We start from the raw sequence: 27724 nt of genomic DNA, 5'->3' as shown, positions 1-27724 counted from the left end.
GCACATATTTGCAACGTCGATTGCGTTAGAAACGTTAGCTTTTTGACTACCAGAGATAGGTGATTAAAATCAACATTCTTCCAATTATTTCCAAGCATATATAAATGGGTACTTTACCCTTACAATAGCACCGTCGCAGAGTCGCACAGTAAAGAAAAAATACAAGATTGGAGAGTTACTTCAAAATCACCAAACCAATTACTCAGTTCTTGTGGTTAATGCTTGTGATTCCAATGGGGCAAGGTTTCATACAGATTCGAATCAGGAGCAAATGGATTCTGAATGCCTTCACGGTTCACCTGTTCGCCCAAGAAATTCCCTCTCTCTACTCTCTGATTAGGTGCTAAACCGGCACCGGTGGTACTTGGGATTGCTGGTTTGAGAATGTGGTTAGAGTTTGGCTGAATTCTAGAGGAATCGGTCGGAGTGTTGTTCAATGGTATGCCCATGTTTGGTCTTGCCGCCCAATGCAAAGGGTTCACTCCTGTCACTCTTTTCACCGTTTCTTCTGCCATTTTAACCTGCACAAGTTTGTTATCAATGCAATAAATTTAGTTGATAAATAAGATAGGATCATAATCCTGGGTGCTTGTAAGATCTTTAACACTCATGAGTCACAAGAAGAATATAGTCTATATATATTACCTTTGTTCTCAAAGTTTCGATATCAGCTCTTAGAATTCTGTTGTCAACCGCAGCTGCATCATACTTATGATTCATGTCACTAAGACGACTTAGTAAAGTTGAATGCTCAACTCTTAATTGGCTTACCTACGAAACGTAAAAACTTTTCCTATAAATCAATGAAAGACTGCTGAATATCAAGAAAGAAATCGAGCAACAATCACAAGACAAGAACCTGTGTATCAAATTCATTCATTTGTTCTTGCTTCCTTCTCCTTGAGCGCCTAGCGGATTCTCGGTTTGAGAGCATCCTGAGTAATTATCAAATACCGATTCAGGAAAATCGTAAGAAGAATATTATAATTAGAGTCGGTTTTGGTCTTAGTGACCATTTTTGCACTTTCCGATGTACAAAAAGAGTTTCCTACGAACAATATAAAACTAACTGAAACATTCCCCTTCTAGACTTTCTTTTTAAAGGGAGCAGAAACTACCAGCCACAAACCTTTCCCCAAAAAGGTTTTTAGAGTCAAAGTATCTCTACAGAAATCAACCTCGAGATTCAGAATAATTATCAGAAAGATTCTAAAATACAAAAAATCAAGATCTGTACCTCCTAGCACGCTTCACATCAGTAGGATCTCCATTATCTGCTGTTTCCGTGTCTCCATCAAGATCATCATCATCAGAATCATCTCGTGATGAAATACTGGTAGTTTGCCTGGCCGGAACATCTGCTTTCTTTTGCGTGCTTATTGAGGGAACGAATCCAACAGATGACGCACCTGGTGAGGTTTGTGCCACAATGGAGCCTAGAAATAGTAAAAATAACCCAATTATGAAGAACATTTCATCCAGAAGTATATACCGTAAGGAATGGAAAGCAGACAGAGATTCAGTAGAATGCAGCATCAACTATGGAGTTGCAAAAAAGGACATAAGACATGTGGCCTATTCGGTACTGAAAACTAACTCCAAACACACAGAATCTGAAATAGCCAAAAGAAGCGTATCCTAAATGCTTAGATCTTCAAATTTGCTCAAAGTTTGAGTTATATACTTGGAAGGTTTAGCAGATAATCATCGAATTCACCGTTTTCTAGCCAAATTGACAAACAAATTCCATGACATGCTTGCTTTCTAGGTACTCTAAACATTGACATTGAATAGACAGATACATGGACAAGTGTAGAGCTAGAGAAGGCCAAGAACCAAAAACCAAAACCAATTAAATATAATGGTAACCTTGAGCTTGAGGTCTCGTCGGAAGAGATTGCTTTTGATTCCCAGCTGAGGAACTTGAATCTTCAGGTTTCACGGTTCCAACCTGCAGAAAATGGAAATCAATCAACACCACACGACTAAAATTTTCCTTTCCGTTTCACAGATTTTCTATTTAAGATCAAAATTGTTTTCCTCAAATCTCCAACACATATAAGATATAAACTAAGAGACGTACACGACGCGCAACAGCAGCGCAAGCAAGATCGAGTCTGCTCTTGAGAATCGCGTGATATTGATTAGGATCAACACCAGCTGAATCCAACGGATCAGACGACCGTGCACGATTCCGATCCCTTTGATCATCCCCAGGAGGAAGACGGTGATTCTGCGGCGGCTTCTGTATCTCGACAACATCGGAGGTTTCGTCAATGGTTGAAAGGGACTGCTCAGACTGAACCTGTGGAGGTGACCGGTCGATTACGTTGGTCGTAGGGCTCGCATCGGAACCGGACATCTCCTGGATAAGCCTCTGAAACGCCCACTCCGATTGACTCCGAGTCATCCCGTCCGCCATGTTCTGCGGCGGTTCCGGTACCGGAGCGGAAGCTGGCCAGAAGGACTCGGTCAAATCATCGACAGAGAAGACGATGTGCATCGCTTACCCAATCGCCTCAGATTCCTCTTTTCTCTCTCTATCTCTCTCCTTGATTTTGTTTTTTGTCTTTCTCTCTCTATGTGTTGTCTTACGTGGAGCCGCCGTTATCATTTTAGGACGTTTGACACGTTTACTACGTTGATTTGCAAGCTTTTAACTTTTTGCTTATATAAAATCCTCAAATATACCAATCAGGATGCTTCATGGAAACAATGATTTCTCCTTTAATTTTAGACGCAACATTTCAATATTTCAAGATTTCTCCAACAAACCAATGCGGATTAAAACAAAATGGATCATAAGATACTACTATATTACATACCATCTATGCTAAAAGGACTAATTAAAAAGAAAAAAAAAACAACAACAGCGTTTTTCATCATAATTTAATAATCTCTTACTCGATGGCATCCAAATCCCTAGCTACCAAGGTGCCACTTGAGGTTCGCTTTATATGTCTCTGAAACAGCATTGGCAGTATCAGTAACACCAGTTTTCATCTCCAAGATCTTCGAGTCCATATACTCTTTATGTTTCGATATCGAATCAATAAGTGCAAAGAGTTGTGCAGCAACAGCTTGAACTTTCTCTTCACTCTGCTTCACCGCTTCTTGCAATCTAAGCTCTGAAGCTTTCAAGAACTCGGCAGCTTCTTTTTCTACAACCTCCAGGTTCAAAGCTTCCGTTTTCACGCTCTCTGCCATTGTTTTCGCCTCCAAATCGCATTTCGCAGCCAAGTCCTGAGTTTCCTTCTTCACTAGCTCCATCTTCTCTTCCAGTTCTTTGATCTGCAGCTGAATTGACCCGAGAAGACTCTTTTTCGATTCCAACTTCGAAGCCATTTCAGATACTTGGTGTTGAAACGTGTTCAGTGTCTCCGCCTTCTCCATCGAGCTTCCCTTGATCCCATCATGTAAAGAACACAGAGCTGGCTTCACCACAGATTTATAATCCACACCCATCACCTCTGCAGGTGATTCCCCTCTCTCCTTCACAGTGAACTGAATATCGAGCTTTAGTCTCCTTAGAGCTTGGTTACAATCAATGGCAAGAGTCTGAATCTGATGAAACTGGTTCCTAATCTGGGAATTTAGTTCCCAAGCTTTCTGCTCCCAACCATCTCTAGCACCTTCAGCTTCAGAAACATCTCTTTCCACAGCTTGCAACTCTCTTTTCATCCTCTCTACATCTCTCACGTTGAAACTCTGAACCTCCACACTCTTCTTCAGCTCCTTATTCTCTTCAGAGATTCGTTGTCTCTCTTCTTCCTTAGCTATTAGCTCCGTCTCTTTCTCCTCCACAACCTTCTCCATCCCTCGAATCTTATCCGTATATCCCACAACCATTGTGTTATACTTGTTCACGTCTTTCTCCAGATTGCCTTTCACTTTCTCCAGAGCCTCTTTCTTCGTCGGACCTTTCCTCAGTGCCTCGAGTTTAGCCTCCAGCTCACCGGCGTTATTCTCACAACCGGAAATCGTTTCGGCGACGGTAGCCTTCTCCGCTTCCAATTTACCCAAGAACTCGGTATCTAGATCGTTAACCAAATCATCCTCGCCGCGAATGAAGTGGCGGTAGCTTTGGATCTCGAAGGAATTCATGGAGTTACCGTCGGCGACGGAGGCGGGATTGGATGATAAATGGTGGTGGTAACGACCGTGCTGAACCAACCAGTGAATCACAGCGAGAACGTTGGGCCAATTGTGAGGCGTGTTGGGAGCACGGAGGCTAGATTTAGTGAGCTTGAACGGACAATTGAGCGATTTGAGGAAGAAGACGACATCTTCGTCCCATTTCTGTGAATCGCAGGGGAAATCGACGGTGGAGAGCATGAATCTTAGGGTTTCGGAGATCTCCTTGACAGGAGGAACAGGGTGAGCGCGAAGTGAGATCGGGAAGTTATATGAAGAGAGGTAAGCGTTGATGGATCGAATAGTCGAGGATTGATGAGATCTATCGGAGTATACATCGGAGGCTCGGCCTAATCCGATCGACGATGGACGGCTGCTGGCGAAACTAGCGTCGGAGTCTCTTGAGTTAACGAGATGACGCTGGTGCTCCACCGACGGTGGTGGTGGTGGTGGCGCTCCGCCGAAACCTTCAAACGCTTTTCTCTTTCCGGTGGCTCCGCCTCTCATCTCTATGCTTTTTCAGATAACCAACACTCGATGGGAAATTTAATAATAATATATCGCGGGATGCAACATTTGTGATTTGTATTTGAATTTAGGAAAGCGAAACCTACAAAAATATTTTGGGATTTTTTTAAAAAAATATTGAAACTTTATTTTCTCATCATTGATGATTATTCCAACTTGTAATTTGTAAATGGGACCGTAGATTTACTGATTTAGACATGATTTTAAAAACCAAATCGATAGATGTTTTGTCTCTTTTTTCTTTTGTATCATCCGGTTACCGGTTGACCTGATCCAGTTTGCTATTCAAAATTTCTAAATTAAGAAGACACTGCATCGTTTTGACCAAAAAAAAAAGAAGAAACTGCATCGTCGGTTTTTCCAGCATATTAATTTGCTTGTTCAGATTCCTTAGTGTATAACAGACAATTGCTTTGAGTACTTGAGCCACTCTTAACTTCATTTAAAGTCAATCATATTGAGTTAACTTTGACAATGTATCAAAGTTTTTTAAGCGACTGTGTATCTTGATCATAACTTGAAATGAATCAAAAGTTTTGCACATCATTTATCACACATCGATCATAATTAGCAAAAACAAAAACACAATCTATGATGCTGTATGCAATTGTTATTTTTTTGTCGTTTTCAAAGAAGAGCAGATGTGAGAGACTTAGTGAGACTTTCAAGCTCCTTAAGCCCTTCCGTAGGCGACTTAGCATCTCCCAGAAGCTTCACCATTGCACTTCCTACGATCACTCCATCAGCTCCCCATCCAGCTATCTGTTTAACACAACATAAACCAGTCATTAAGGAAGCGACATGAAGACAACATAAGACGCCTTGAGAAGCTTTTTGTAAGGTTTTGCACCTGTTTCACATGCTCAGGCTTTGATATTCCAAAACCGACCGCCACTGGCTTGTCTGTTGCCTGCATTGAATTACAAACGGCCAAACAATTTGAGCATTTGCAACATCATTTCAAGATAATGAAGAAACGACAATAGCAACTGGCTGTTATTAGACCTCTTTGATATCCTTCAAGAGCGACTGGACCTTTCCGCTTACAGATGCTCGTGCACCGGTCACACCGATTGAGCTCACCTGTCAAACCCAATAGCAAGGCCAATACATTTTCATATACAAACACGTGTGCATATCTGGAGAGAGAAAGATACATGGAGAGGGATCTTACAAGGTAAATAAATCCTTCTGATGCTTCAACAATTCGCTTCATTCGTTCTGTTGGTGTGGTTGGTGTAGTGAGTAGGACCTTGAATACAAACATGGAGCAAAATTATGTTACTGAAAGGACAAGGTAAAGGAAACCGAATGTCAAAATAGAAAAAGGCAGATCCAGCAATACCACAAATTCAGTGCCTACACTAAACAATGCTTCTACTGTTTCTATCAACTAAAATCTTCACACAGATTGTAAGGAGCTCAACTAAGAAAAATCAATTCGAGGAGAAGAAGAAAATTAAAAAGATTTCATCTAGAACATATGGACACAAATGAATTCTCACTGATTTCTTGTGATATGCTGCTATTGACAAGACTGAGAATCTTAATATTCAAAACTGAAATTCCGGGACAAAAAATATAAATCCTTTAAAGCATTTGTTTACCAGTTCAATGCTGTTGTTAAGAGCTTCTTTTCTCAGCATCTCAGTTTCTTCAAGAGGAACATCGGGAACCACAAGTCCTTGTACACCGACATCTCTGATGCTAGCCATGAACTTCCCCAACCCACGTTTAAGAATGGGATTGTAATAAGTGAACAGCGAAACCGGGCAAGACAATTGTGGAACAACCTGCACCAAGTCCAACAGTAAGAATACATATATACCATCGGAATACATACAAGGAAGCTCGGATGATATCATTTGACAGGAGACACAGACACATCTTTGCTTTCAGAAACTAAACTCACCTTATCTAACATGTCAAGGATGTTATCGAGGTTGGTTCCCTTCTCCAAAGACCTAGTCGCAGCAGCCTAATGGAATAATAGATGACGAAGGGCAAGATGATCAAACAAACTGAAAACTGTGGGACAATAATATAAAGGTTGCATTTTGATTGTAACCTGAATAACAGGTCCATCAGCCAAAGGGTCAGAGTAAGGAACACCCAATTCGATAATGTCAGAGCCACAAGCGTCAAGAACTTTCAATGCTTCTGCAGTAGTAGAGAGATCTGGATCACCAGCTGTGATGTACGGTATGAATGCTACCTTCACACATATATAAATGGTAGATCAATTAACCAATATTTGCCAGTGAGCTGTTACAAATCTATCTATAGGATGAGATTTTCAGATATAATCAGCTCAGTGCGACTCAGCTACTCACGCATCGCTCTAATACGAATTCAGAAAAAGCGTCTAAAATCTTTAAATCCAATTTCCCACCAGAGCTAAGGAGTAAAATTTGAAAATCCAATCTCTCGAGAATGGATGATGATGTAACATAATTGCGAGATAGTTGAAGAAATGAAAGACGGAGAATCTCTTACTTTGCCTTGTTTTTTGAGCTCCGTGAAAGTATCAGCGAGACCGAGAGTGGGAGAAGAGGTGGAGAGAGCAGCAATGGGCGTCAATCTCTTGAGAGAGAGCGATGAATCAGGATAATATGAAGAATGGCGGAATCCGATTTGGGGTTTTGTCGATTGGAGGAAGCAGACGCCGGATTTGAAAGCAATTGCCATTGGAAAAGTTCTCTGTGTTGTGCAGACGGGTTTGAAGAAGAAGAGAGTAGTATTATATAAACGGAGTCGCAGCGATTCCACGTTTGGGATATGGAAGAAAGTGGTAGGTGAAATCTACCAGCCACGAGTGTTCAGGCGCCGTCACTTTTATATTTGGAGTTATTTTGACTTGGTGACTTTGCTCTTCCATTTTTGGTTCGTTATAGAATTAAAGTCTAATACGTATTTACTATATTGGACAAAAATAATACGCTTTGTAGGTATTAAAATTATTTTCAATACCGATTACTGAAAGAAATTAGTAGATTTCTAGTTTTCGAAAATTATTTAAAGCTTACTAAATTATATCGAAAATGAGTGAATAAACATTAACTAATGCTTAAAAATGTGAGTGGATCAAAGTTTTAACATTCCACCTCTTCAAGTTGTAAATAGCGAATAAGACCAACTAATCTAGATTTTCAATGTACTATAGAAAGTCTGTCCAAACTTTTTAAGCTAAGCAGATAACAAATAGAATGAACAGAATAACTTGAAAAACAAAATAGAACCTTGTTTACTATATCAATAATCAAAATCCAACACATAATGTTAATTATACAGTTTATTCAAACTAATTGGAAAACAAACATAAACATGTAAAGTTGATGAGTGAGAAACAACATACGTGATCCGACAATAATCAGATGTACAGTAACATAGAGATGGTAATAAGCAAAATGTGACGAGTTTAAGAGAGAATTACTTCCCTAATGTATGATGGTACACATTTCTCTCTCCACCTTCCTTCTCTTCCCCGCATAATTATCATCTTCTCTTGTCTGCAAATAACAAACTCTCAGTTAAATATATATTTCTTACTATTTTTTGGGTTTAATATATTTCTTACGTCTTTCTCACCATATATATATATATATATAGATATAAATAATATTCACCTCTTGGTATAACAAATGTGGAGCCTGAATCCTCTTCGAAGCATCGGCCAAGCGTTTCCGTGGCATATGGTTTTCACCAGCTGCGGAGTTCTCGGAAACCTATCAAACAAGTTATTATTATAAGAAGAGGCTTCTTAAGACTTTAAATTGGATGTGACTCAAGAGATTATTATAACAGAATGTCTAGGGATTGACAGACTGTATAAACGAAATGCATCAGAACTCTTTTAGTTTTATGATTTTTACAATCCAAACCAAAGCAAATTTATTAAATTTAGCCAAACCAAACTGAAATTCATCAAGTTTTATATTATAATCATAAAATATTAATTAAATAATTATTTATATACTTTTGAGATTTTTATCTAAACCGAACGAAAAACAAACAATTAAAATTGCATTAGACTGAATTGCAAATGGTTGTTTTATTTGATTTTAGTCTGTAAAACCAAACCGTATACAAGTTGTAACTTTGTCCAAACGATTACCTGTTTTCGGATAGCTCCGGTCAGTAGGTCTTGACATCCTGATGCGTACACAAGTTGTAACTTTGGACACTGGAGCACCAAACTCTCAGGTTGCAAATTGCTGCATAAGTTCAAATTCAAGTCCTTGAGCTCTGGGCAGTTTAGGAACAAAGCCTGCATCAACAGATCGAAACTATGAGAAAATGGGGTTCTAAGGAGAACTTGTTTAGAGAGCATTGATGCGCAATCTCACGTCCAAACTGGAGCATCCCCACAAACTGAGTTTCTTCAGGCGTTTATGTTTGATAAACATCTTTTGATTATAGCCTGATGTTTTCTGCGGGGTCGAACTCTGCTCTTCAACAGTTGGATTATCTGAATTGGGATCAGACACAGTCATGCCACAATCCATCAGCTCAAGAAGTGGCAGTTGAGCTGTAGCAAATTGAATGCCACCTGCAAGAACATTCATTATAGAATAAATGAGAAAACAGGAACAAACAGATGGATTAAGAATTATATAACACATATGCAGGCCAAAAGATCAAGGAATTACTTGATGTAATGTTGGGACAAAGAGCAACAAGTAATTTTGAGAGTGTATCAGGTAAGACATCGCAGATCATCCCAAGGCCAGTATCAGTAACGCTGGAACTAAAACCAACAACAACAAAACAAAAACAAAAAACATACACATCTCAAAATACTGCTCTTCATGTGAACAACACGTTGGACACAAGAGATATATATATAGGATATACTGAGCAAAAGAAACCATACCCACTCAGATCAAGCAGTTCAAGGTTTGTATAACTTGAGGAAATAGCAGCTACAGATGCATCTGTGATATCTATTCCAAGAACAAGCGAGAGCATTCTCAAATCCCTGGACGACAAGGAAACTGATATCAATCCATATGAACATACAGGACTAAAAGTCCCAGAGAATAGTGGAATTTTTCATTGTCTATAGGACTGATTTTACAAACAAACCAATACAAAAAGAAACAAAAAAGGAATTGAACAAACCTGAAATTCCCAGCAGTAAGAGCGAGTACAACTGTATGGGAGAGCTTCAGAGAGGCTATGTGAATGTTCTGCAATCTCGTGCAAGTCCTTCCCAAACCATCAACCATTGTTACAAGGTCAGTTGAATCATCTTCTTGGCGAGAAAACTCAAGTGATATTTCTATAAGATTTGGACAGTTGATGATCTGACATAAAATGAGAACAAAATAGTATAAGGTTTAGATATATGAATTATCTTCCTAAACGTTGGAAGAGGGAAGAAAAAGAAGGTTAAATCAATTACCATCTTCGAAAGAGAATGAAGGTCCCCGAGCCAGAGAGTGGATAGGCTTGAAGAAGAGAGGGAAAATCCTCCCAAGTTGGAACATCCTTCCATCTTAAGGCTTGTAAGTCCACGCTTATTAGAAACAAAGCGACCTAGCTCGTCCCTATTCATACAATAACCACTATGAATATTAAAGACAGATCCAAGGAAGCGCAAACAACGGATCATATTCGAAATGACTGCTTTGCACAGATGAATTTGTAGCAAACAGAGCCAACAGCCTCTGTATTCATAGGATGAACCTATAATTTCCATTAACAGTTGCAGCATAAAGATCACGTGGTCTTTTCCCAGTCTCGCATAGAAAAACAGATATAGACTTGATTGTCATTGTTTCTTAATGGAATAACTCAGGTTTATCACTCATGTCATCACTAAGTATCATCAAGATTATATACCCAGTAATCCTATTGACAGATGCGCCCGAAGTTGAAATCTCTAGAACCTCCAGGTTGGGGCAAGAAAAAGCAATGCAGGCCAGTGTTGTCGCGTCCAAATCACTGCATATATGAAGAAGAACAAAAAAAGCCAGTCAGAAAACACAAAGATTTAAAATTAATTGCAGTTAGTCCAGCAATCAGAAGACAATTAATAATTTGCTTCTCGATTATCGACAGTTATTAAGAGCTCCTTCAATCATTCATCATCTTGAGAAGTAAATAAAATCCAATTTCAAATAAATACGGTGAGATCAATAACAATCTCAGATCTAGTAGATCCTGCTAAAGAAGAATCACCTCTCGATTTTAAGGGAGAGCCTAATAAGCCGAGGACACTTTTGCAACAAGGATCCAATGTATCCAATCTGAGCTCTCTCCGGAACCCTAATCCGAAGCTCCTCCGCCGCCTTCCACATCTTCCTCGCAGTCTCTCTCCATCCCTTGCAAACTCTAGCCGCCATTAGTAAACTCGAAGGCGGAAGCCGCTTAAGCACCTCCCATAGAGCCACCGCATGAAATCTTCCCGGCTGAACAATATCCGTATCCAAATGCAGATCCAGATCCGTCGTCGCTGCATCGAGATCGGGCTCATCCAGAGAATTACGCGCATCGATGTCATCGAAAGATAAGGCTCGGCGAAGGTGAGTGAAAGACTGGCGCGACGGCGCCGCCGATATGGATATGACAGTAGAACGGGAAGAAGATGCGGCGGCGGAGATGCAGCTCACCGGCTCCGAAGCAATCGGAGTTTTAGGAACATCGAGAGGAGTCAAATGGCAGACATGTCCTTTCTTAGGTTGACCACATCGGCCACAATTGTAACTCCCGCGATTCTTCCTGACACGTTGCGATTCAAGCGCGGCTGAGATCGCGGCATTCGCGGTGGTCGGAGAAATATGCGGCTGATGCTGCATCGTGAGATTGAGATAGAGAGAAAAAGTGAGAGAGAGAGAAGGAAATGGTGACGAAGTTGGAGTGATTAGATGAGATTCGGAGGGAGAGATGAAAAAAAATAAAAGGAATAAGGAGGGAAGTAGCGGCGGGAGATAAAATGGCGTTTTCGCGCGATTGTTTTCGAAAGACACTGAAGCAAAATGTGAAAATTAAAAAAAGACGTAGCCGCTCAGCTACAATTTAGAAGAGGGGAGCGTGAGGTTTAGGTTGGTCAAATTACTGTTTTAGCCTTGGTTTTGGTAAATGGCACGTGACGTGATGGACGTTGGATTGGATCCATTGAATTCTTTGCACCAAAAAAAAGTTGACTAGACTAATATTGTTTTGTTAGGAAAAGATTCTCCCTAGTGTAAATACTAGTACTAATAAAAGCTTTAACAATCTTCATCGTGTCAGAATAAGCCAATAAATATATCTAGATTGCATTATTTCAACTGATTTAGACATTTGGATTATCATGGTAAGAAATCGCATGGCCGTTATAAACTTTAAAAGGTATTGTTGGATATTAAAATAAAATGTTGATTTACTAGACAATTCCCGTAGATATTACCACTTTTAATAGTGACTTCTATTTACGAATAAGTATAATAATAATATAAACTTTTAATAGATGTATTTTGTCTAAAATATGCTTAACATCATATTTTTAATCAAAAACAAATATTTCATTATCAAGAAACTGTAATTTTATTTGTTTTACATTAAAACAATTAGTTATATTACATTACAAAATGAGGACCTTAACATGGGCTGAGTGTTTCCATTTTCTTAACATGGGCACGGCCTTGTCTCCATGCGACATAAATAAAAACATTGGGCTAAAACTCTATCACTCTCGACCAAAAAAAGGCTTCTTCTTCTTCAAGGATATTGTTCTCCTGCAAACATGCAGGTCGAATAATATCACACACAATTACATATGATTCTAGTGCGAGCTTGGTCTTAAGCCGGTTTAGAACTGGCCCCAAGCACAAAAATAATATTTGGGAAAAGAAATGGAAGTTTGTTTTTGCCCAACTCGACTCGACAGGACTACATTTCGGCACAAAGAAATCAAAGCTTTGGCCCTATTTGACACCCTACGTATTTGTTAATGCATTGCATGTCTTTTCTAGGTTTAGAAGAATACTGAGGAAACTGGTTAATACCTTGTCAGGGAGCTCCAATAAAGTAAATCCAATCTTTTTGAAACCTTCTCTATACCCCTGCAGCTGTTTTAGCCTCAGGACTTGCCTTTCCCTGAAATAAAATTTGGAATACCCATCTTTTATATCCATGTTGCAAAATAATAAGAACTAACTAGATGTGTAAGCAATTTTTATTCACACACAAACCTCAGAGTCTTTGCGGATTTTCCTGGTTGGAGTTCTCATAGTGACAAACTCCTCAGAAGCTGTGGGGTGAACACCCACTGTAGCATCAAAATCGGCCTTGGTTAAGCCAGCTTTTACTGCAACCCCAAATCCCTGGCAAATTGAAAAAAAAAATATCGTATTGAATCATACATGTTTTCCGTGTTTACTTCTCAGAGAGATGAGTAATCATGTTAACAATGAAACCTGGATGATTTCGGGTGAATCCTCTCCACACATGTGAACACCGAGAACTTTATTTGTGTTTGCACAGACAATGAGTTTCATAAACACCCGGTCTGGAAGTCCTGAAAGCGTAGCCTTTAATGGCTTAAAGTTTGATGTGTAAACATCGATGTCCCCATATTGTTCTATGGCCTGCAAACACGTCTCCATCATTTACAGGCAGTGTGACATACACAATTAACCATAATTTTAGAAAAATTGTCCTACTTACCTGCTCCTCGGTTAGACCAACTGTTCCTATGGGTGGCTGGGAGAAAACGGCGCAGGGAACAGCTCTAGTTGAAAAGAGAAAACAGAAAGGACACAAGCTATCAGAGACAATAGAACTACTACAGGTAACAGTTATAAAATGATCTCGATCTTAAAGGGAGCATGTAAGATTAAACAGAGAAAATTGTCACTGATACACCAGAAATTCCGAAGGCCTAACAATCAAAAACTAACACTTGTCAAGATTATGATGTTACCTATAGTCAGGCTTTGTTGGCTCATTTTGAAACACGGTTTTAGCCAATGCCATTCCCTCCATCAAGGCGACTGGAGTCAAATTGATCCGGTCAGTGACATCCCCAACAGCCCAGATGGAAGGTACAGATGTCCGTGAATATTCATCAACCTTGGCAAATAAAGTGTCAAAACGGAGCACGAATATACATCAATTAACCAGGCATAACAAGAGAACTTTGCACAATGTAACCAATAGAAATATCAGGAAACAAAAAAAAAGGTAACTACAAGATCATACCTCTATTGCTCCATTTTTCGCCAATTTTACGCCAGCATTCTCCAACCCTAAATTCTGTTATAGCAGTCAACATTACATCAATGACCAAGTCATATTCTACGATCATTGTAGTAGCTAACATTTCTTAAGTCATAACTAAAAAGGCTACAATGGTTAGTTTATCTTAAGAAGATTTATGAAAGCAATGAACTTTGCTAACAATTTTCATACTACAATAATACTTCAGAAATACAAATCACAAAATACCTTTGTGTTGGGCTTGCGACCAGTTGCAAACATAACATGCGAAAAACCCTCAATAGTTCCCTTGGTGGTCTTCAGAGACAACGAGCCATCTGCAGATTTGATGATGGCTTCAGGGGATTCTTCAGTGTGAAACTCAATGCCTCTTAAAGACATCTGCTCTCCAACAAAATCCCTGACCTAGTAACAAAGAACCATAATTACTAATTATAAGATAGCCAAAAGTAATAAAACAAATGCAGCCAAAGTCATTCTCAGTTCACTCACGTCTTCATCAAATCCCCTCAGCACCTTCTTTTGCCTGATAAACACATGAACTTCACTGTTAAGACCATTAAAGATGCCCGCAAACTCCAGGGCTATGTAGCCACCACCAACTATTGCAATTCTTTTAGGTTTGGAAGGCAAATCAAGTGCGGCATCCGAATCTATGGCAAACTCTCTTCCTGGAATGTCTGGAATGAAGGGACGTCCACCAACTGCAATCAGGATGTTTCTCGAAGTATAGATTTTCCCATCTACATCAATAGTGTGCGGGTCTATAACCTACACATAAAAATATATAATCCGTTTTCTTCCAAGAATACATGGCATATAGTTGAATATACATTGAAAATTAACTATATAAACTCTGAGCTTTAGCCTACCTTTCCACGACCTTCAATCAACTTGACGTTAGCATTTTTCAGTATATTCTTATAAATACCAGTCAGACGCTGCAACTCAGTATTCTTGTTGGCAATCAATGTACTCCAGTCATGGGAAGGCTCAGTATCATACTTCCAACCAAATCCGTGACTGTCTTCAAACTCGTGGCTGTATTTGGATGCATACACAAGTAACTTCTTTGGGACACATCCTCTGAGTACACACCTGTACAATAACCAAAATGAGTTCACTCATTCGTTCAGGCCAAACACAGATTAGAATGAGATCTCTCTACAAAGCCAAAATTTAAACTGCATAAAATTGAGCTTTCAAATGTAAGTAGTGTTGCTAAACATCCTGCAGCAACCCAGTTAAGTAGCTTTGCCATGAAAGTTGGGAAAGATGATTTTAGTCTAGCTAGCAACAAGAAAGACCAGATCATAGTTCCCTCTCACAAACACAATTGAAGAAAACTTTTATGTTCCTCTGGAGATCAAATCATAAATTATCAAGCAAATGCTTCGAATTGATTTTGTAGTTTGGTTTTAGCATATGAAGTTATAGCAGCTACTTAAATCATATACTTGCAGATGTATCAAAATAAGGGAAGATGAAGAAAGAAAAACTTACGTTCCTCCGACGCCTCCGGTTGTCTCGGAAGAGATAGTGGAAAAAGGGAGCTCGCAAACGGCGGCGGAAGCTCCGTAGCTCGTGGCGAATCGAGAGGCGCGGACGCCGCCGCTTCCGGCGCCGATAGTGAAGAGATCAAAATCGTAGTGACGCTCAGATTCTGCTCCATTATCGTTCTGGGCACTCACAGAAAACCGGCGAGAGGGATTATACCCGTGGTTTGACATTAAGGCGACACGGGAACGGAGGGAAGAGAAATAGGATAGGGTTCTATGAAACGAACGAGAGCTCTGAGATGATGAAGATGGTAGAGGGATTGCGATTGGGAGTTTTCTGCGGAGGATTTGAAGAGATGGAGAAGATGAAATTGTAGTAGTCAGCTTCGGAGTTGAAGCCATCTTCGCGTTTTTTTCTCTCTATCTCTCTCTTTTTTAGTTTTTTTCGTTTCTTCTAATGTTTCTGTGCGTATGCTTTTTTCGTCAATTCTACTTGTGGCTTTGATTTTTTTTTATATTTTAATTGTTTGTTTGTAAGCAATTTCGAACATGTTTTTTTGTGTGGCCATAAGTGTCTACCAAACTGAGAATCAATTTTTTTATACAAACTACACAGAGCCATCAGATTAAAATCGATTCATGATATAGCCGTATAATGACTGCAATTTAGAGTTGTTCAATCGTAGAATTTATATAATGACAAATTCATAAATAAATAAATAAAAGTTGAAATTCATAAATCGTTATTAGAATATCGCAACAAATGAGACACCAATAACCTTTTCACTTTCTTGGAGATTATGAAAGCAAGGAAGGATCTCTTATTTCAAAATAAGAAATGCTCAATCATGCATAAAAGAGACAATAAATCCTCGGCAACAAATGAGCCAAAGGAGTAACACATCTACTCAAACTTTGGAAAAAGGTCATTCTTCAAGCTAACTCATATTGTTGACTTTGTTGATGCATCTTAGATATCTGCAGGGGATAGGCTGGTTTTTGCACAGTAAACAAGCAACAAGTGGAGCACACAGCCATATCAACATTTCTGAAAAATATACATGAGATCATCAAATCTGCATCTGGTTTAAAGTTTATGAAGACAACAATAAACTAAAGCAAACAATGTAGGCTAGGTAGCTATGCCTGACTTTGCCAAAAATGCAAGATGCAAGTTTCAAAATTATATGTAGCAATACGGAACTCTTGATGTAGCTTATAACTTGTTATCTAGAGGAATAGTATTGACGAGGGGAAAAAAAAACTTATAAGAAGACAACCATCTACAATTTTCATTTGCTAAATTAGATTAATCAAATAACAGAAGTAAAAGAAGTTTAAAAAACGTGGGCTAGTAGGACGTTTAAGCATCTCAAACTACTTGGTTTTTTAATAAAATCAGTACTACTAGGTGGATGATTATATTCGACGGATTAGACAACAATTAAACGGACTTCGTGGACTAGATAGCTCCTATATAGTTTAGGCGTTTTGTCCACTTAGTCTATAATTTTGTTTATCTAAAATTATATTATCTGTTCGTGTAACTCTCTGCTAAACATTTATTTCTAATCAATATACGATATTTTACAATGTAAACCTAAACTCTGAATCTGTTTATGATGTTATGTAGCCATAAAATGAATTATTTTATTTTTCTCAACCATAAAAAAATTGCTAAATACTATAAGTTGTTTTTCTGTTTACTTATAATTTATTAATATATTGTTTATAAATCATGTGTTTCTATTGATTTTGTGTTATGATATATAGAATGTATCAATTATTTTATAAACATTTAAACCGCCTAAATCGTTTAGGCCCCGACTAAGTATTTTAGGAGCTAGACGAAGGATCACGGCAAGTTCTAAACATTTAAATCGTCTAACACACAAGTTTCAATTATTTGTTTCTTCTATCAAAGAGGAATTTAGTTTCATAATTTTTGAATTACAAAATTTCATAAATTTCTGTCACAGTAGTTAAAAAATGGGCTTTATGATAAAAAAAGTAAAACAATCCTCACAGTTAAAACTTAAATCTGCGGAAAATCCACATGCGCCAAGTCATAACTGTGCGCGATTACGGAAGAGAGCAAGAGGGTCGAGTCGTCGAGCCATTTAAAACCACGCCGTATCGCATAGATAAAAATCATAAAAACTCACTGTGATCTCCGCTCGAACTTTTCCACTTCCGGATTTAGGGGAAGATGAATTCTCAATTCCTTTGAGATTTCGCCTCTCAAAATTTTCCAATTCCCGCCATTTCCTATTCCTTTTCTTCCTCCGAGAATATCCCCAAACCCTAATTCCGCTTATTTCCATCTCTCGTGCTTTCTCTGAACAAACGAGACCTCCAATCATGCCTTCCATTCAAATCCCATCGGGGAAGATCCTGCAGCTTGAGATGGAGAATTTCAAGTCGTACAAGGGTCATCAGTTGGTAGGTCCTTTCAAGGATTTCACGGCGATTATTGGTCCCAACGGGGCTGGCAAATCCAATCTAATGGACGCTATAAGCTTCGTCCTCGGAGTTCGCACCGGTCAACTTCGTGGCTCTCAGCTTAAGGATCTAATCTACGCCTTCGATGATCGAGAGAAGGAGCAGAGAGGTCGTAGAGCGTTCGTCCGCCTCGTCTATCTCCTGGACGATGGTTTAGAGCTCCATTTCACCCGCACTATTACCAGTGCTGGTGGAAGTGAGTACCGCATCGATAATAGGGTTGTGAATTGGGATGAGTACAATGGGAAGCTGCGATCTCTTGGCATACTGGTTAAGGCTCGTAATTTCTTGGTGTTTCAGGTGCTTCCTTCTTCCCGATTTCGAGAATTAACACCTTGATTCTGTTTGTTTTTTTGTTTTTTTTATGAATGATGCTGGTGAATTGATGTCAATTTCGTGTCTTGTTGAGCCTTAAATCTGTGTATATTTAACTTCTGACGATCATCCCAAAATGTAGGGTGATGTTGAATCTATTGCTTCCAAGAATCCAAAAGAACTCACTGGACTCATGGAGGAGATTTCTGGATCCGAGGAGCTTAAGAAAGAGTATGAGGAACTAGAAGAAAAGAAGGCCCTCGCTGAAGAAAAAGCAGCCCTTATATACCAGAAGAAGAAAACAGTAGGGAATGAGAAGAAGCTTAAGAAAGCACAAAAGGAAGAAGCTGAGAAGCATCTAAGGCTGCAGGACGAACTGGTATTTATGTGGATTTGCTGTTGTTCTCTAGTGGAGTAGTGTGTATATACTTAGTTTGTGAACTATTCTCTCTGCCTTCTTGTTAATCTGTCTTCACGCTATGCAGAAAGCATTGAAGAGAGAACACTTCCTATGGCAATTATATAACATTGAAAATGATATCGAGAAGGCAAATGAGGATGTTGATGCTGAAAAGAGCAATCGTAAAGATGTCATGGTAGAGCTGGAGAAGTTTGAACATGAAGCTGGTAAGAGAAAGGTAGAACAAGCAAAGTATCTGAAAGAGATTGCTCAACGCGAAAAGAAGATTGCTGAGAGAAGCTCGAAGCTTGGAAGATACGTGAGTATACCTTGGAAGCCTTTGGTTAAACAGATTCTATTTTCCCTCCAAAATATAGCTTTTACAGAAATATCTTGCTGTTTTTTGTTGTTATCCTCTGAAAGTTTATGAACTTTCTCACTTGAGTAACCTATATCTGTATTTTCCCTGTCGGCAGCAACCTGAGCTTTTGAGATTGAAGGAGGAGATAGCACGCATAAATTCAAAAATTGAGAGCAATCGAAAGGAGGTGGATAAGAGGAAAAAAGAAAAGGGAAAGCATTCCAAAGAAATTGAACAGATGCAGAAAAGCATTAAGGAGCTGAATAAGAAAATGGAAATATTAAATGAGAAGAGACAAGATAGCAGCGGAAAACTTCCAATGCTTGACAGTCAACTGCAAGAGTATTTTCGAATGTGAGTTTAAAAGAAATAAGGATTTTTTTTCCTGTCTTCTAGTCAGAAGCATTGCCATTTTCCAACTGTCCTGAGGTTATCGACATGCAGCAACCTTTCATTCTCTATTTTTCCTATTTGATATAATCGCTTGAGTTTTTTTTGGTGACATGATTATAACATGGGTTTACATGTTGCTTCACCCTCTCTTCTGTTAAGTTTAATGCAAGAGTTCTTGGGTTTCGTAGTTAGTTAAGTACTTATTTCTGCTTTGAAGAATTGTCTAAGCAAACAAATATTTAAACGTTTTGTTTGACAAAATGACATACATTTGGTTGTTTACGGGCAATTATTGGTGCTGTCCTTGTGATTCTTGTAATATGTATCTTCTTCTAGATTCACCATCTACATGCATGTTCCACCCTTCTGAATCCTTATGAGCTGCTTTGTTTTCTTATCGATTTTCCTTCATGTTTATCAATCTCAGAAAAGAAGAAGCAGGGATGAAAACCATTAAGTTAAGAGATGAGAAAGAGGTTCTAGATAGGCAACAGCATGCTGATCTCGAAGCATTGAGAAATCTGGAAGAAAATTACCAGCAACTAATTAATAGGGAGAATGATCTTGATGAACAAATCGAGCGACTGAAATCCAGGGAAAAAGAGATTGAAGATTCTTCTTCGGAATATAAAAATGAAACAACTAGTCTGAAAAAGCAGTTACGAGCGCTGCAAGAAAAGCATCGAGATGCCAGGTTAGTATGTGTCCTCTACTCACTAGATTGTTAACTATCGGATAGTTTACTTGCTATGTTATGATATCTTTTTAATCCTTGTTTTTTTCCTGATTTGATATTTTCTAACCTGCTTTTACGATGCACAGGATTGCTTCTGAGAAATTGAAGACTAGAATCACAGAAGTAGAAGACCAGTTAAGTGATCTAACGGCTGAAAGATATGAAAATGAGAGAGATAGTAGGCTTACACAGGCTGTTGAGAGTCTCAAGCGTCTATTTCAAGGAGTTCATGGTCGGATGACTGATCTTTGTCGACCAAATCGGAAGAAGTACAACCTTGCTGTTACTGTTGCTATGGGGAGATTTATGGATGCAGTAGTTGTAGAAGATGAAAACACAGGAAAAGACTGCATCAAGGTACTCATATTATGCTTGTGGTGTTGTTCTAATCGCATGAAAGTGGTGAGGTTTTTTCCATAGTTCTTAACGCTTCTCTGCTGACAATTAGAGTTTCATTGGCAGGTGAGTAAGATATTTAATACCATAATACTACACTCTGCCCTATGCCAGAAAATTAATGATGCTTTTAACTCCACCACTTCTTAAATGATGATCACTTCATATTATTTACCAAGTAGGGAAAATGTGCTATAAAGGAGTATGTAACATATATGATGCAACTCCATACAGAATTCCCTCCGTTTAATAAAGAACTGAGCCCCATTCTGTGTTACTTAGTTTTAACTTAACTTTTCGGAGCTTTTCTATCTTGCTATTAAGAAATATGAAATACGTGTTTAAGAGTATTTTTTTACCACTACTCTAGGTATGGGATGAAATGAGTTCATTTGTAATTTGCAGTACTTGAAAGAGACAAGGCTTCCTCCTATGACATTTATTCCTCTTCAGTCAGTCCGTGTCAAGCCAGTGCTTGAAAGATTGAGAAATTTGGGCGGCACAGCAAAGCTGGTGTTCGATGTCATCCAATATCCTTTGCAAAAACTGAATAATTGAAATGATTTGACTTTGGCATACTCAAGGTTGCCTGCACTAATAATTTCTCAGCATTTGGCTTCATTGCGTGCATAGTTGTGGGTAGCTTGAGATTGTTTTGATGTATTAAACCAAGATCGACAAATGTAAGAAGGTTAATGTGAGCATGTTTCAATTTATGTTTTTGAACCTTAACCACTCCACGTTCGATCCTGAATTGGAGAAGGCGGTCCTCTTTGCTGTTGGAAATACTCTTGTCTGTGACGAGCTTGAAGAAGCCAAGGTTCTGAGCTGGACTGGAGAGAGGTTTAAAGGTATGTTCATTTTAGGTGGGATATACTGATATACTTGCACTAAAGTTGGCTTTGATTTTACGTATCTTCATTTCTATTATTTCCAGTTGTTACTGTTGATGGTATATTACTCACAAAGGCGGGAACAATGACTGGTGGTACCAGTGGTGGAATGGAAGCAAAGTCTAATAAATGGGATGATAAGAAAATTGAAGGTTGGCTTGTCACCAGCTGGTTTAAAATGTCTTCACTTCCAATGTATTGTCTTAGAGTCAACATTTTGGCTGTGCAGGACTGATGAAAAAGAAAGAAGAATATGAACTAGAATTGGAAAAGATTGGATCTATTCGAGAAATGCAAGTAAAGGAGTCCGAAATATCTGGTAAAATAAGTGGACTTGAAAAAAAGATTCAGTATGCTGAAATTGAGAAGGTAACAACCCATTTATCTTTTCCAAGATCAGTGGTCTCATATATCTTACTTGCTGTTGTGAAGCGAACCCTCATTTGAATGCCATACATACCTTTTATCTTTCCTTCTGCTAGGAGCAGCTGTGATAATTTACTTCACTGTGCACTATTAAGGAATATACTAATTAGTGGATTTTTTTTTTACAGAAAAGCATGAAAGACAAACTTCCACATCTTGAGCAAGAGAAGAGGAATATTGCTGAAGAAAGTAGACGCATAACTCTTGAACTTTCTAAGGTGATTGAATATCCTTTTCTGATATTGGTAAAGTTAAAACCTGATGACAATAATATGACTGAATGCCGTTTGTATTGTAGGCAAAAAATGAGGTTGATAAGAGGAATACAGAAATCAGGAAGTTGGAGAAAAGAATCAATGAGATTACCGACCGTATCTATAAGGATTTTAGCCAGTCTGTTGGTGTTGCAAACATACGTGAATATGAAGAAAATCAGCTCAAGGATGCTCAATATGTGGCTGAAGAAAGGCTGAATCTGAGTAACCAGCTTGCTAAGTTAAAATACCAGTATGTCTCTTATGCTCTGTTGTTCTAGTTGCATATAAGATTTATTCGAACTTCTCGTGTACAATTTTAGTCTCTATCGATAGAGCTACGCCAGCTCCCTATTCCCATCAAGGAGAGGAAGACACTAGACTAGTTCTCTCATTCGCAAGTCACTATACTATTACTGTTGCCCATTTCTGTGCTAACATAGCTCCGACTCTGAAGTGAACTTTTCATTTCTGGTCAAAAATAAATGTTTTGCTGTGCATCCATCATTTTGAGTATCGCGGGCTTTATAAAAAGAAGGCACTAAAATTCTGTGAAATTTATGTGATTAGTAGGCCGCTATGGTCTACGTGATCTTGTATTACCAAGTGTGTAAGGGTCAGTATATGTAGCATGTAAAGATCGAAGAGTCAACAAAATCTGCAATACGCTAACTGGTTGGCTGAGTTGAAGTACTGCTTTTGGTTGAATGAATTAAGTTGTACAATCAGAGTAAAAGGAAGCAATTTTTCTTGGCCAATGAATTGATTTTTATTTTGTTTTTATTTCAGGCTGGAATATGAGCAAAACCGAGATGTGGGGTCACGAATTCGAAAGCTAGAATCTTCAATCAGTTCTTTGGAAACAGATTTGGAAAAAATACAGCAGAGGAAGTCTGAACTGAAGGAGTTAACAGAAAAGGCTACTAATGAAATCAACAATTGGAAGAAGGAAATGGGAGGTATTGATTCTATTTCTACATAAATCTGTTGGCCTTTTCAGTTCTATGCTTTTATTTTTCTTAATCTCAGTGCTATTTGAGTTGTCAATTTGATGATTTCATGCATTGTCGACATCAATATGATCCAGTAAAAGTACATTGTCCGTATATGAGTTTGCTTTGTCAATATGGATGACCTTATCTTTTGGGATGTACATGATCGTGCTCGACTTCCTGCGTTAACTGTATGGTTACACTACATCTTAAAAGACAGCGATAACATTAAGATAAAATGCTAGTCTGAAAAATGGCGATGTGAGCATTCAGTATGATAGATTCTCTTTATTTTCCTTTGCTTACATAAGCATAAGTTACACATTTATTTACTTTGTTCATCACCATAGTCTAATGTTGTTTGCCTAGCACAAATCTGCAGTGGTATCTTCTTTCATAGAGATGTGAATATCTAAAACTCCTGCTTGCAGAGTGCAAACAAAAATCGGAAGAGTATGAAAAGGAAATCCTGGACTGGAAAAAGCGGGCTTCTCAAGCGACAACAAGCATAACCAAACACAATCGTCAGATACATTCTAAGGTACAATGGAGATTCATCAAATCCTTTCCCAAATATTTGTTATGTCTGATTATATGTGCACTAAAGCTTCCATATGCTATCAGGAAACGCAAATTCAGCAGCTGATCTCGCAAAAACAGGAAATAACTGAGAAATGTGAGCTCGAACGTATCACCCTTCCTGTTTTATCAGATGCTGAGGAAGAAGATGACTCAGATGGGCCACAGTTTGACTTTAGTGAGTTAGATAGAGCTTATCTCCAGGAGCGGAGACCATCTGCTCGTGACAAATTGGATGCAGAATTTAGGCAGAAAATAGAATCTAAAACATCGAAAATTGATAGAACGGCCCCAAACTTGAGAGCGCTTGACCAGTATGAGGCTATACAAGAGAAAGAAAAGCAAGTTAGCCAAGAGTTTGAAGCGGCCAGGAAGGAGGAGAAACAAGTAGCGGATGCCTATAATACTGTTAAGCAGAAGAGGTATTCAAAATTTCTCTTGTGAAATGATCTTTAGAGCTTTGAATAATATTGCTACCATATAGTAACAACTTTATGGTGGAACCAAAACCGGACAAGAAAAATATGAAGATTTTAGTTGTGTGGAAATTACCTGATAGAGTTAGTTACTGTTTGGATAGAATGCACACATGCACATGTACAAAGAACACCTCAGTTTTTCCGAACCAAATTCATATATTCCATTAGAGTTTTTGCTGCTCACTTCATATTGTTGTATAGGTATGAGCTATTTATGGAAGCTTTCAACCACATTGCTAGCAACATTGACAAGATCTATAAGCAACTAACCAAGAGTAATACGCATCCGCTGGGTGGGACTGCTTATCTAAACCTAGAAAATGAGGATGATCCTTTTCTACATGGTATAAAGTATACCACGATGCCCCCAACAAAGCGATTTCGTGACATGGAACAGCTCTCTGGAGGAGAGAAAACAGTTGCAGCCTTGGCGTTGCTCTTCTCCATCCATAGGTACCTAGATATCCCATATGTGATTCTCTTTATGATCTGAGATTTTGGCCTACGCCCGTGTAAATACAGTAGTTATTATTGCAAAAGGAAGTTACCATAGTCAGTTGTTTTGAGGTTTTGATGAGGTTCATGGTGTTGTTTTCCTTTCAATTTTTGCAGCTATAGGCCTTCACCCTTTTTCATACTTGATGAAGTGGATGCTGCGCTCGATAATTTAAACGTCGCAAAAGTTGCTAAATTCATTCGTAGCAAATCATGCCAAGCGGGACGTGACAATCAGGATGCAGAGGATGGGAATGGCTTCCAAAGCATTGTAATATCTCTGAAGGACAGCTTCTATGACAAGGCCGAAGCTCTGGTTGGAGTTTACAGAGACACCGACAGGAGGTGATGATTTTCCACATCAATCTTTTCTTACATGTATATATTCTTCATGGGTACTTCCAAAAATTTTGGCTAATATCTGAGAACTCCTTCGTGATATATTTGCTGCAGTTGCTCAAGTACGATGTCATTTGACCTTAGAAACTACCAAGAATCGTGATTGGTTCTCCAATCCCCCCGGGGTTTACTTTTAGGGTTTAGGTAAGTATAATAAACCCTAACGTTGTATATATATGAAGTACTGAATGGTGTCTAGGTTTTAAATACTGTCTCGCAACGTTAAAAGGTATTTCACAGTGGAATGGTGCTTTATTTGCGTTTTGATGTGGCATAGGACCTCCTAAGATCTGACAATTTAGAACATGTGGAACTTTTTTTTTAATATGATATAAAAAACTCTAGTTGAATCTGGTTGACGTCTTATAGACTATGATAATAGTTTTTATAGACATGTTTTTAAGTTCTACTGAATGGTTCTTCCTTTGTCACTGTTTTAAAAAATGATGTGGGTGAAATTGATATTGTGATTTTGGTCATACGAACTCTTTCATTGTTTGAACTTTGAAATATGCCGTATGGATTTGTATTAATCATAATGTCGATGTTAAGGAAATTATGATGGTCTTAAGCAAAATGTCCGGAATCATTTGGGAGTAATGGTCAATTCGGAGCTAGAAATCAAATAATCAAAAACCATTTTTGTTGTCCCACAGGCTTTTAAAAATCTTGAAATCAGGAGGACACAGCAATAAATCTGGTTTGGCTTAAGCCAGACAAAGCTTGAGTTCATCAGATTTGACTTTTCAGATTTAGACATAATCTTCAATTCTTAATCCTATTTTTAAAGGATAAGATCCGACTGATTTTCAATATTTGGTCTTAATTGATACTATTCTTTTTTTGTATGTTTAATTGTTTTACCAATTTTGAGTTATCTATTTTTATGGTTGTCAACTTGTCTTCAATTGTTTTCTATCAATATTTTTCACATCAATAATTTTTCAGATGACAAAAAAAGATGGATACGTGTCATGTGCCCAATAGGAATGACATCACTTGCGTCTTCCTTTTCTCTTCAGTAATCATTAAAGTAATCTCACATTTTTTAAAAAGTTTAAATAAAAAAAAAACAGCGGAGGGAGGCAAAAGAGAAAAAAAAAACAGAAAACGAAAACCAGAAAACCTTTCAATCATTTCATTCGTTCTTCTTCTTCTTCGTTGATCTGGAAATCAAAGTAGAGAAACTTGTATACCAAGAGAGAAGACGAAGAAACAGAAAGCAAATTGAATGGCAAGAACCAACAACAAATACACCTCCATCAACTACAGCCAAATCCTCCACAAAGATCCTCCTTCTTCTCCTTATGCCTCCTCCTCCTCCTCCTCCCCCGCTTCTTATTCCTCCGTCGCTCGTTCCAATGGCCGTATGCTCGTTCTCACTAAACCTACCCCTAAGCCTCTGAGATCTCCCTCCGTTTCCGCCGCCGCCACCATCACCACCACCCCTCCAGCTCCGAGGATTCCGGATCAAGCCGTCTCTGATCCAGATCCCAATCAGATCTCTCTTCGTCCCTTAGGTCATACCGGACCTGGCTCCTCGCTTTCATTTCCAGTTCGAACACAGGAAATCGAGAAGGTCCAAGAGGTGCCTGTGCATGCTCCGGCTCCGATTTCTCTGTCCCCGAAACCTGATCGATTCGTGCCGCCGCATCTTAGGCCAGGGTTCGTTCGAAAGGATGAGAAACCTGGACTCGACCCTTCTCGAGTTAGAGATCCGAATCCGAATCAGAGATTGGCTTACCAGGAACAGCCGCGGCAGGGACATTTTAGGCATGGACAGACCGGACGGCCCAAATCGGGCGGGTATGAGAGGATCCGGACGGATCCGAGATCGGCTGGAAACCGACCCGGCACCTCCGGATGGTAATGTCCATCGCTCTCGTAGTCAATAGTGTAATATAAGGGATACTTGGGTGTTTAGGAATCCTACCTCTATAGCTCAACCCAAACTATCTTGTTGATTACCTGCGCACGTTTTTGATGGTTTTGGCCTTTCATAACTGATAATCAACTAAATTGGAAATTAGATTCTACAGATGGTTTGGCTTGAGCCGAATCCACTAAGTGTCTGAACATAAGGATTCGTATGTTGGCTTCGTTTTGACCAAAGAGAATGTCCATTACAAAATCTTCACTTGTACTCAATTGAGAGATGAAGAAAGTAATATCGATGGTTTTATGGAAAAGCTACTCTTGTTTCTCCTTACATTTGTTTTTGTGTATTGCCATGGATAAATCTTGGAATCTATCTCTGTCTATTGCTCTCATCTCATCTATGTTTGTCGTTTGTTTGTTTGTTTTATTATTTTTTGTTGGAAAGCTGTAACTATTGATGATGTTTGTGCAGATGAGCTTGCTGGGTTGATGTCCAGTTAACTCACTCGATGATGGAGATGGAAACTACCTCAACTTTACATCGTCTTCTCAAGAAAAAATTTAAAACAAAATGACTCTCTTTTCTTACTTCTTCTGATTAAACCAGAGATGATCAAAGACCACCCCAAGATTCAGTAGAGTTGTAGATTTTGTTTTGGGATCAGGGTGATACTATGACACAATGCCACTTCTCTTACTTATGGTTTCAAAACTTTGTTGTTCATGTACCTATAATTCTGTTTAGCACGTGTTGTTTAGGTTTTAATCTATTATGCAGATTAAACATCTTTTGGGGTTTATAAGTAAAAGATTTCCTTCTTATGGAGAAACTTTCAGGCTTTTTCAGCATCTTATATTTCA

The 27724-nt window shown here is 38.7% G+C and overlaps 7 protein-coding genes across 9 annotated transcripts; 2 read left to right on the top strand and 5 right to left on the bottom strand.

Moving 5' to 3' along the window:
- Positions 1–60: 60 nt before the first annotated feature.
- LOC18021208 (basic leucine zipper 25) lies at positions 61–2599 on the bottom strand. Of its 2 annotated transcripts, none has more exons than XM_024157976.1 (6): positions 2084–2599; positions 1870–1951; positions 1238–1436; positions 860–935; positions 646–698; positions 61–521 (listed from the first exon to the last, which is right to left on the bottom strand). In XM_024157976.1, the coding sequence occupies exons 1-5, from the start codon at positions 2501–2503 to the stop codon at positions 675–677; spliced, it is 801 nt and encodes a 266-aa protein (XP_024013744.1). In that variant the 5' UTR covers positions 2504–2599; the 3' UTR covers positions 61–521; positions 646–674. The 2 variants fall into 2 exon arrangements, with proteins under 2 accessions (XP_024013744.1, XP_006403555.1); XM_006403492.2 differs by having other exon boundaries at positions 646–771; positions 2084–2598.
- A 142-nt stretch (positions 2600–2741) lies between these two features.
- LOC18021207 (kinetochore protein NDC80 homolog) lies at positions 2742–4697 on the bottom strand. The gene has a single exon (XM_006403490.2). It carries the CDS (start codon positions 4639–4641, stop codon positions 2923–2925), a length of 1719 nt encoding a protein of 572 aa, XP_006403553.1. The 5' UTR covers positions 4642–4697; the 3' UTR covers positions 2742–2922.
- A 402-nt stretch (positions 4698–5099) lies between these two features.
- LOC18021206 (tryptophan synthase alpha chain, chloroplastic) lies at positions 5100–7473 on the bottom strand. Its single transcript, XM_006403489.2, has 8 exons — positions 7159–7473; positions 6731–6877; positions 6575–6640; positions 6270–6455; positions 5837–5914; positions 5668–5745; positions 5513–5572; positions 5100–5424 (listed from the first exon to the last, which is right to left on the bottom strand). Exons 1-8 carry the CDS (start codon positions 7348–7350, stop codon positions 5290–5292), a joined length of 942 nt encoding a protein of 313 aa, XP_006403552.1. The 5' UTR covers positions 7351–7473; the 3' UTR covers positions 5100–5289.
- Positions 7474–7905: 432 nt separating this feature from the next.
- On the bottom strand, positions 7906–11655 carry LOC18021205 (F-box/LRR-repeat protein 17). Its single transcript, XM_006403488.2, has 10 exons — positions 10846–11655; positions 10507–10608; positions 10067–10211; positions 9784–9968; positions 9536–9640; positions 9312–9409; positions 9009–9211; positions 8777–8929; positions 8289–8387; positions 7906–8171 (listed from the first exon to the last, which is right to left on the bottom strand). The coding sequence occupies exons 1-10, from the start codon at positions 11460–11462 to the stop codon at positions 8100–8102; spliced, it is 1779 nt and encodes a 592-aa protein (XP_006403551.1). The 5' UTR covers positions 11463–11655; the 3' UTR covers positions 7906–8099.
- A 493-nt stretch (positions 11656–12148) lies between these two features.
- LOC18021204 (glutathione reductase, chloroplastic) lies at positions 12149–15842 on the bottom strand. Its single transcript, XM_006403487.2, has 11 exons — positions 15370–15842; positions 14739–14964; positions 14359–14637; positions 14095–14271; positions 13849–13902; positions 13571–13719; positions 13315–13378; positions 13065–13235; positions 12840–12971; positions 12654–12744; positions 12149–12383 (listed from the first exon to the last, which is right to left on the bottom strand). Exons 1-10 carry the CDS (start codon positions 15765–15767, stop codon positions 12703–12705), a joined length of 1692 nt encoding a protein of 563 aa, XP_006403550.1. The 5' UTR covers positions 15768–15842; the 3' UTR covers positions 12149–12383; positions 12654–12702.
- A 1678-nt stretch (positions 15843–17520) lies between these two features.
- On the top strand, positions 17521–25660 carry LOC18021203 (structural maintenance of chromosomes protein 1). Of its 2 annotated transcripts, XM_024157687.1 has the most exons (19): positions 17521–18167; positions 18325–18561; positions 18668–18901; positions 19059–19297; positions 19764–20030; positions 20159–20429; positions 20874–20998; positions 21210–21319; positions 21406–21513; positions 21591–21730; positions 21916–22005; positions 22086–22294; positions 22831–23000; positions 23465–23574; positions 23658–24034; positions 24293–24544; positions 24704–24931; positions 25040–25129; positions 25642–25660. In XM_024157687.1, the coding sequence occupies exons 1-18, from the start codon at positions 17727–17729 to the stop codon at positions 25086–25088; spliced, it is 3657 nt and encodes a 1218-aa protein (XP_024013455.1). In that variant the 5' UTR covers positions 17521–17726; the 3' UTR covers positions 25089–25129; positions 25642–25660. The 2 variants fall into 2 exon arrangements, with proteins under 2 accessions (XP_024013455.1, XP_024013454.1); XM_024157686.1 differs by lacking the exon at positions 25642–25660 and having other exon boundaries at positions 25040–25338.
- Positions 25661–26049: 389 nt separating this feature from the next.
- LOC18021202 lies at positions 26050–27701 on the top strand. Its single transcript, XM_006403485.2, has 2 exons — positions 26050–26851; positions 27336–27701. Coding segments are annotated over exons 1-2 (636 nt in total). The 5' UTR covers positions 26050–26216; the 3' UTR covers positions 27337–27701.
- The last annotated feature ends 23 nt before the right edge of the window (positions 27702–27724 follow it).

The sequence above is a fragment of the Eutrema salsugineum genome, unplaced genomic scaffold (assembly GCF_000478725.1).
Source record: "Eutrema salsugineum unplaced genomic scaffold, Eutsalg1_0 scaffold_16, whole genome shotgun sequence".
In the NCBI taxonomy this organism is placed as follows: Eukaryota; Viridiplantae; Streptophyta; class Magnoliopsida; order Brassicales; family Brassicaceae; genus Eutrema; species Eutrema salsugineum.
Note: the sequence above shows the minus strand (reverse complement) of the source record. Positions and strands in the feature narration are given on the sequence as shown.

Coding starts and splice junctions, on each gene's coding strand:
- LOC18021207 (XM_006403490.2), bottom strand. CDS start 4,641: ATGAGAGGCGGAGCCACCGGAAAGAGAAAAGCGTTTGAAGGTTTCGGC.
- LOC18021208 (XM_006403492.2), bottom strand. CDS start 2,503: ATGCACATCGTCTTCTCTGTCGATGATTTGACCGAGTCCTTCTGGCCA. Junction 1,952..2,083: donor GCGCTGCTGTTGCGCGTCGT/GTACGTCTCTTA, acceptor CATTTTCTGCAG/GTTGGAACCGTGAAACCTGA. Junction 772..859: donor TGAATGAATTTGATACACAG/GTTCTTGTCTTG, acceptor TACGTTTCGTAG/GTAAGCCAATTAAGAGTTGA.
- LOC18021202 (XM_006403485.2), top strand. CDS start 26,217: ATGGCAAGAACCAACAACAAATACACCTCCATCAACTACAGCCAAATC.
- LOC18021203 (XM_024157687.1), top strand. CDS start 17,727: ATGCCTTCCATTCAAATCCCATCGGGGAAGATCCTGCAGCTTGAGATG. Junction 22,295..22,830: donor CTTGCTAAGTTAAAATACCA/GTATGTCTCTTA, acceptor TTTTTATTTCAG/GCTGGAATATGAGCAAAACC. Junction 23,001..23,464: donor TTGGAAGAAGGAAATGGGAG/GTATTGATTCTA, acceptor TCCTGCTTGCAG/AGTGCAAACAAAAATCGGAA.
- LOC18021206 (XM_006403489.2), bottom strand. CDS start 7,350: ATGGCAATTGCTTTCAAATCCGGCGTCTGCTTCCTCCAATCGACAAAA. Junction 6,878..7,158: donor AGCTCAAAAAACAAGGCAAA/GTAAGAGATTCT, acceptor ATATGTGTGAAG/GTAGCATTCATACCGTACAT. Junction 6,456..6,574: donor TCCTTGACATGTTAGATAAG/GTGAGTTTAGTT, acceptor GACTTGGTGCAG/GTTGTTCCACAATTGTCTTG.
- LOC18021204 (XM_006403487.2), bottom strand. CDS start 15,767: ATGGCTTCAACTCCGAAGCTGACTACTACAATTTCATCTTCTCCATCT. Junction 14,638..14,738: donor TGATTGAAGGTCGTGGAAAG/GTAGGCTAAAGC, acceptor TTTTATGTGTAG/GTTATAGACCCGCACACTAT. Junction 13,903..14,094: donor GTCGCAAGCCCAACACAAAG/GTATTTTGTGAT, acceptor CTGCTATAACAG/AATTTAGGGTTGGAGAATGC.
- LOC18021205 (XM_006403488.2), bottom strand. CDS start 11,462: ATGCAGCATCAGCCGCATATTTCTCCGACCACCGCGAATGCCGCGATC. Junction 9,641..9,783: donor CTTACTGCTGGGAATTTCAG/GTTTGTTCAATT, acceptor CTTGTCGTCCAG/GGATTTGAGAATGCTCTCGC. Junction 8,388..8,776: donor CCGGAGCTATCCGAAAACAG/GTAATCGTTTGG, acceptor CTTGTTTGATAG/GTTTCCGAGAACTCCGCAGC.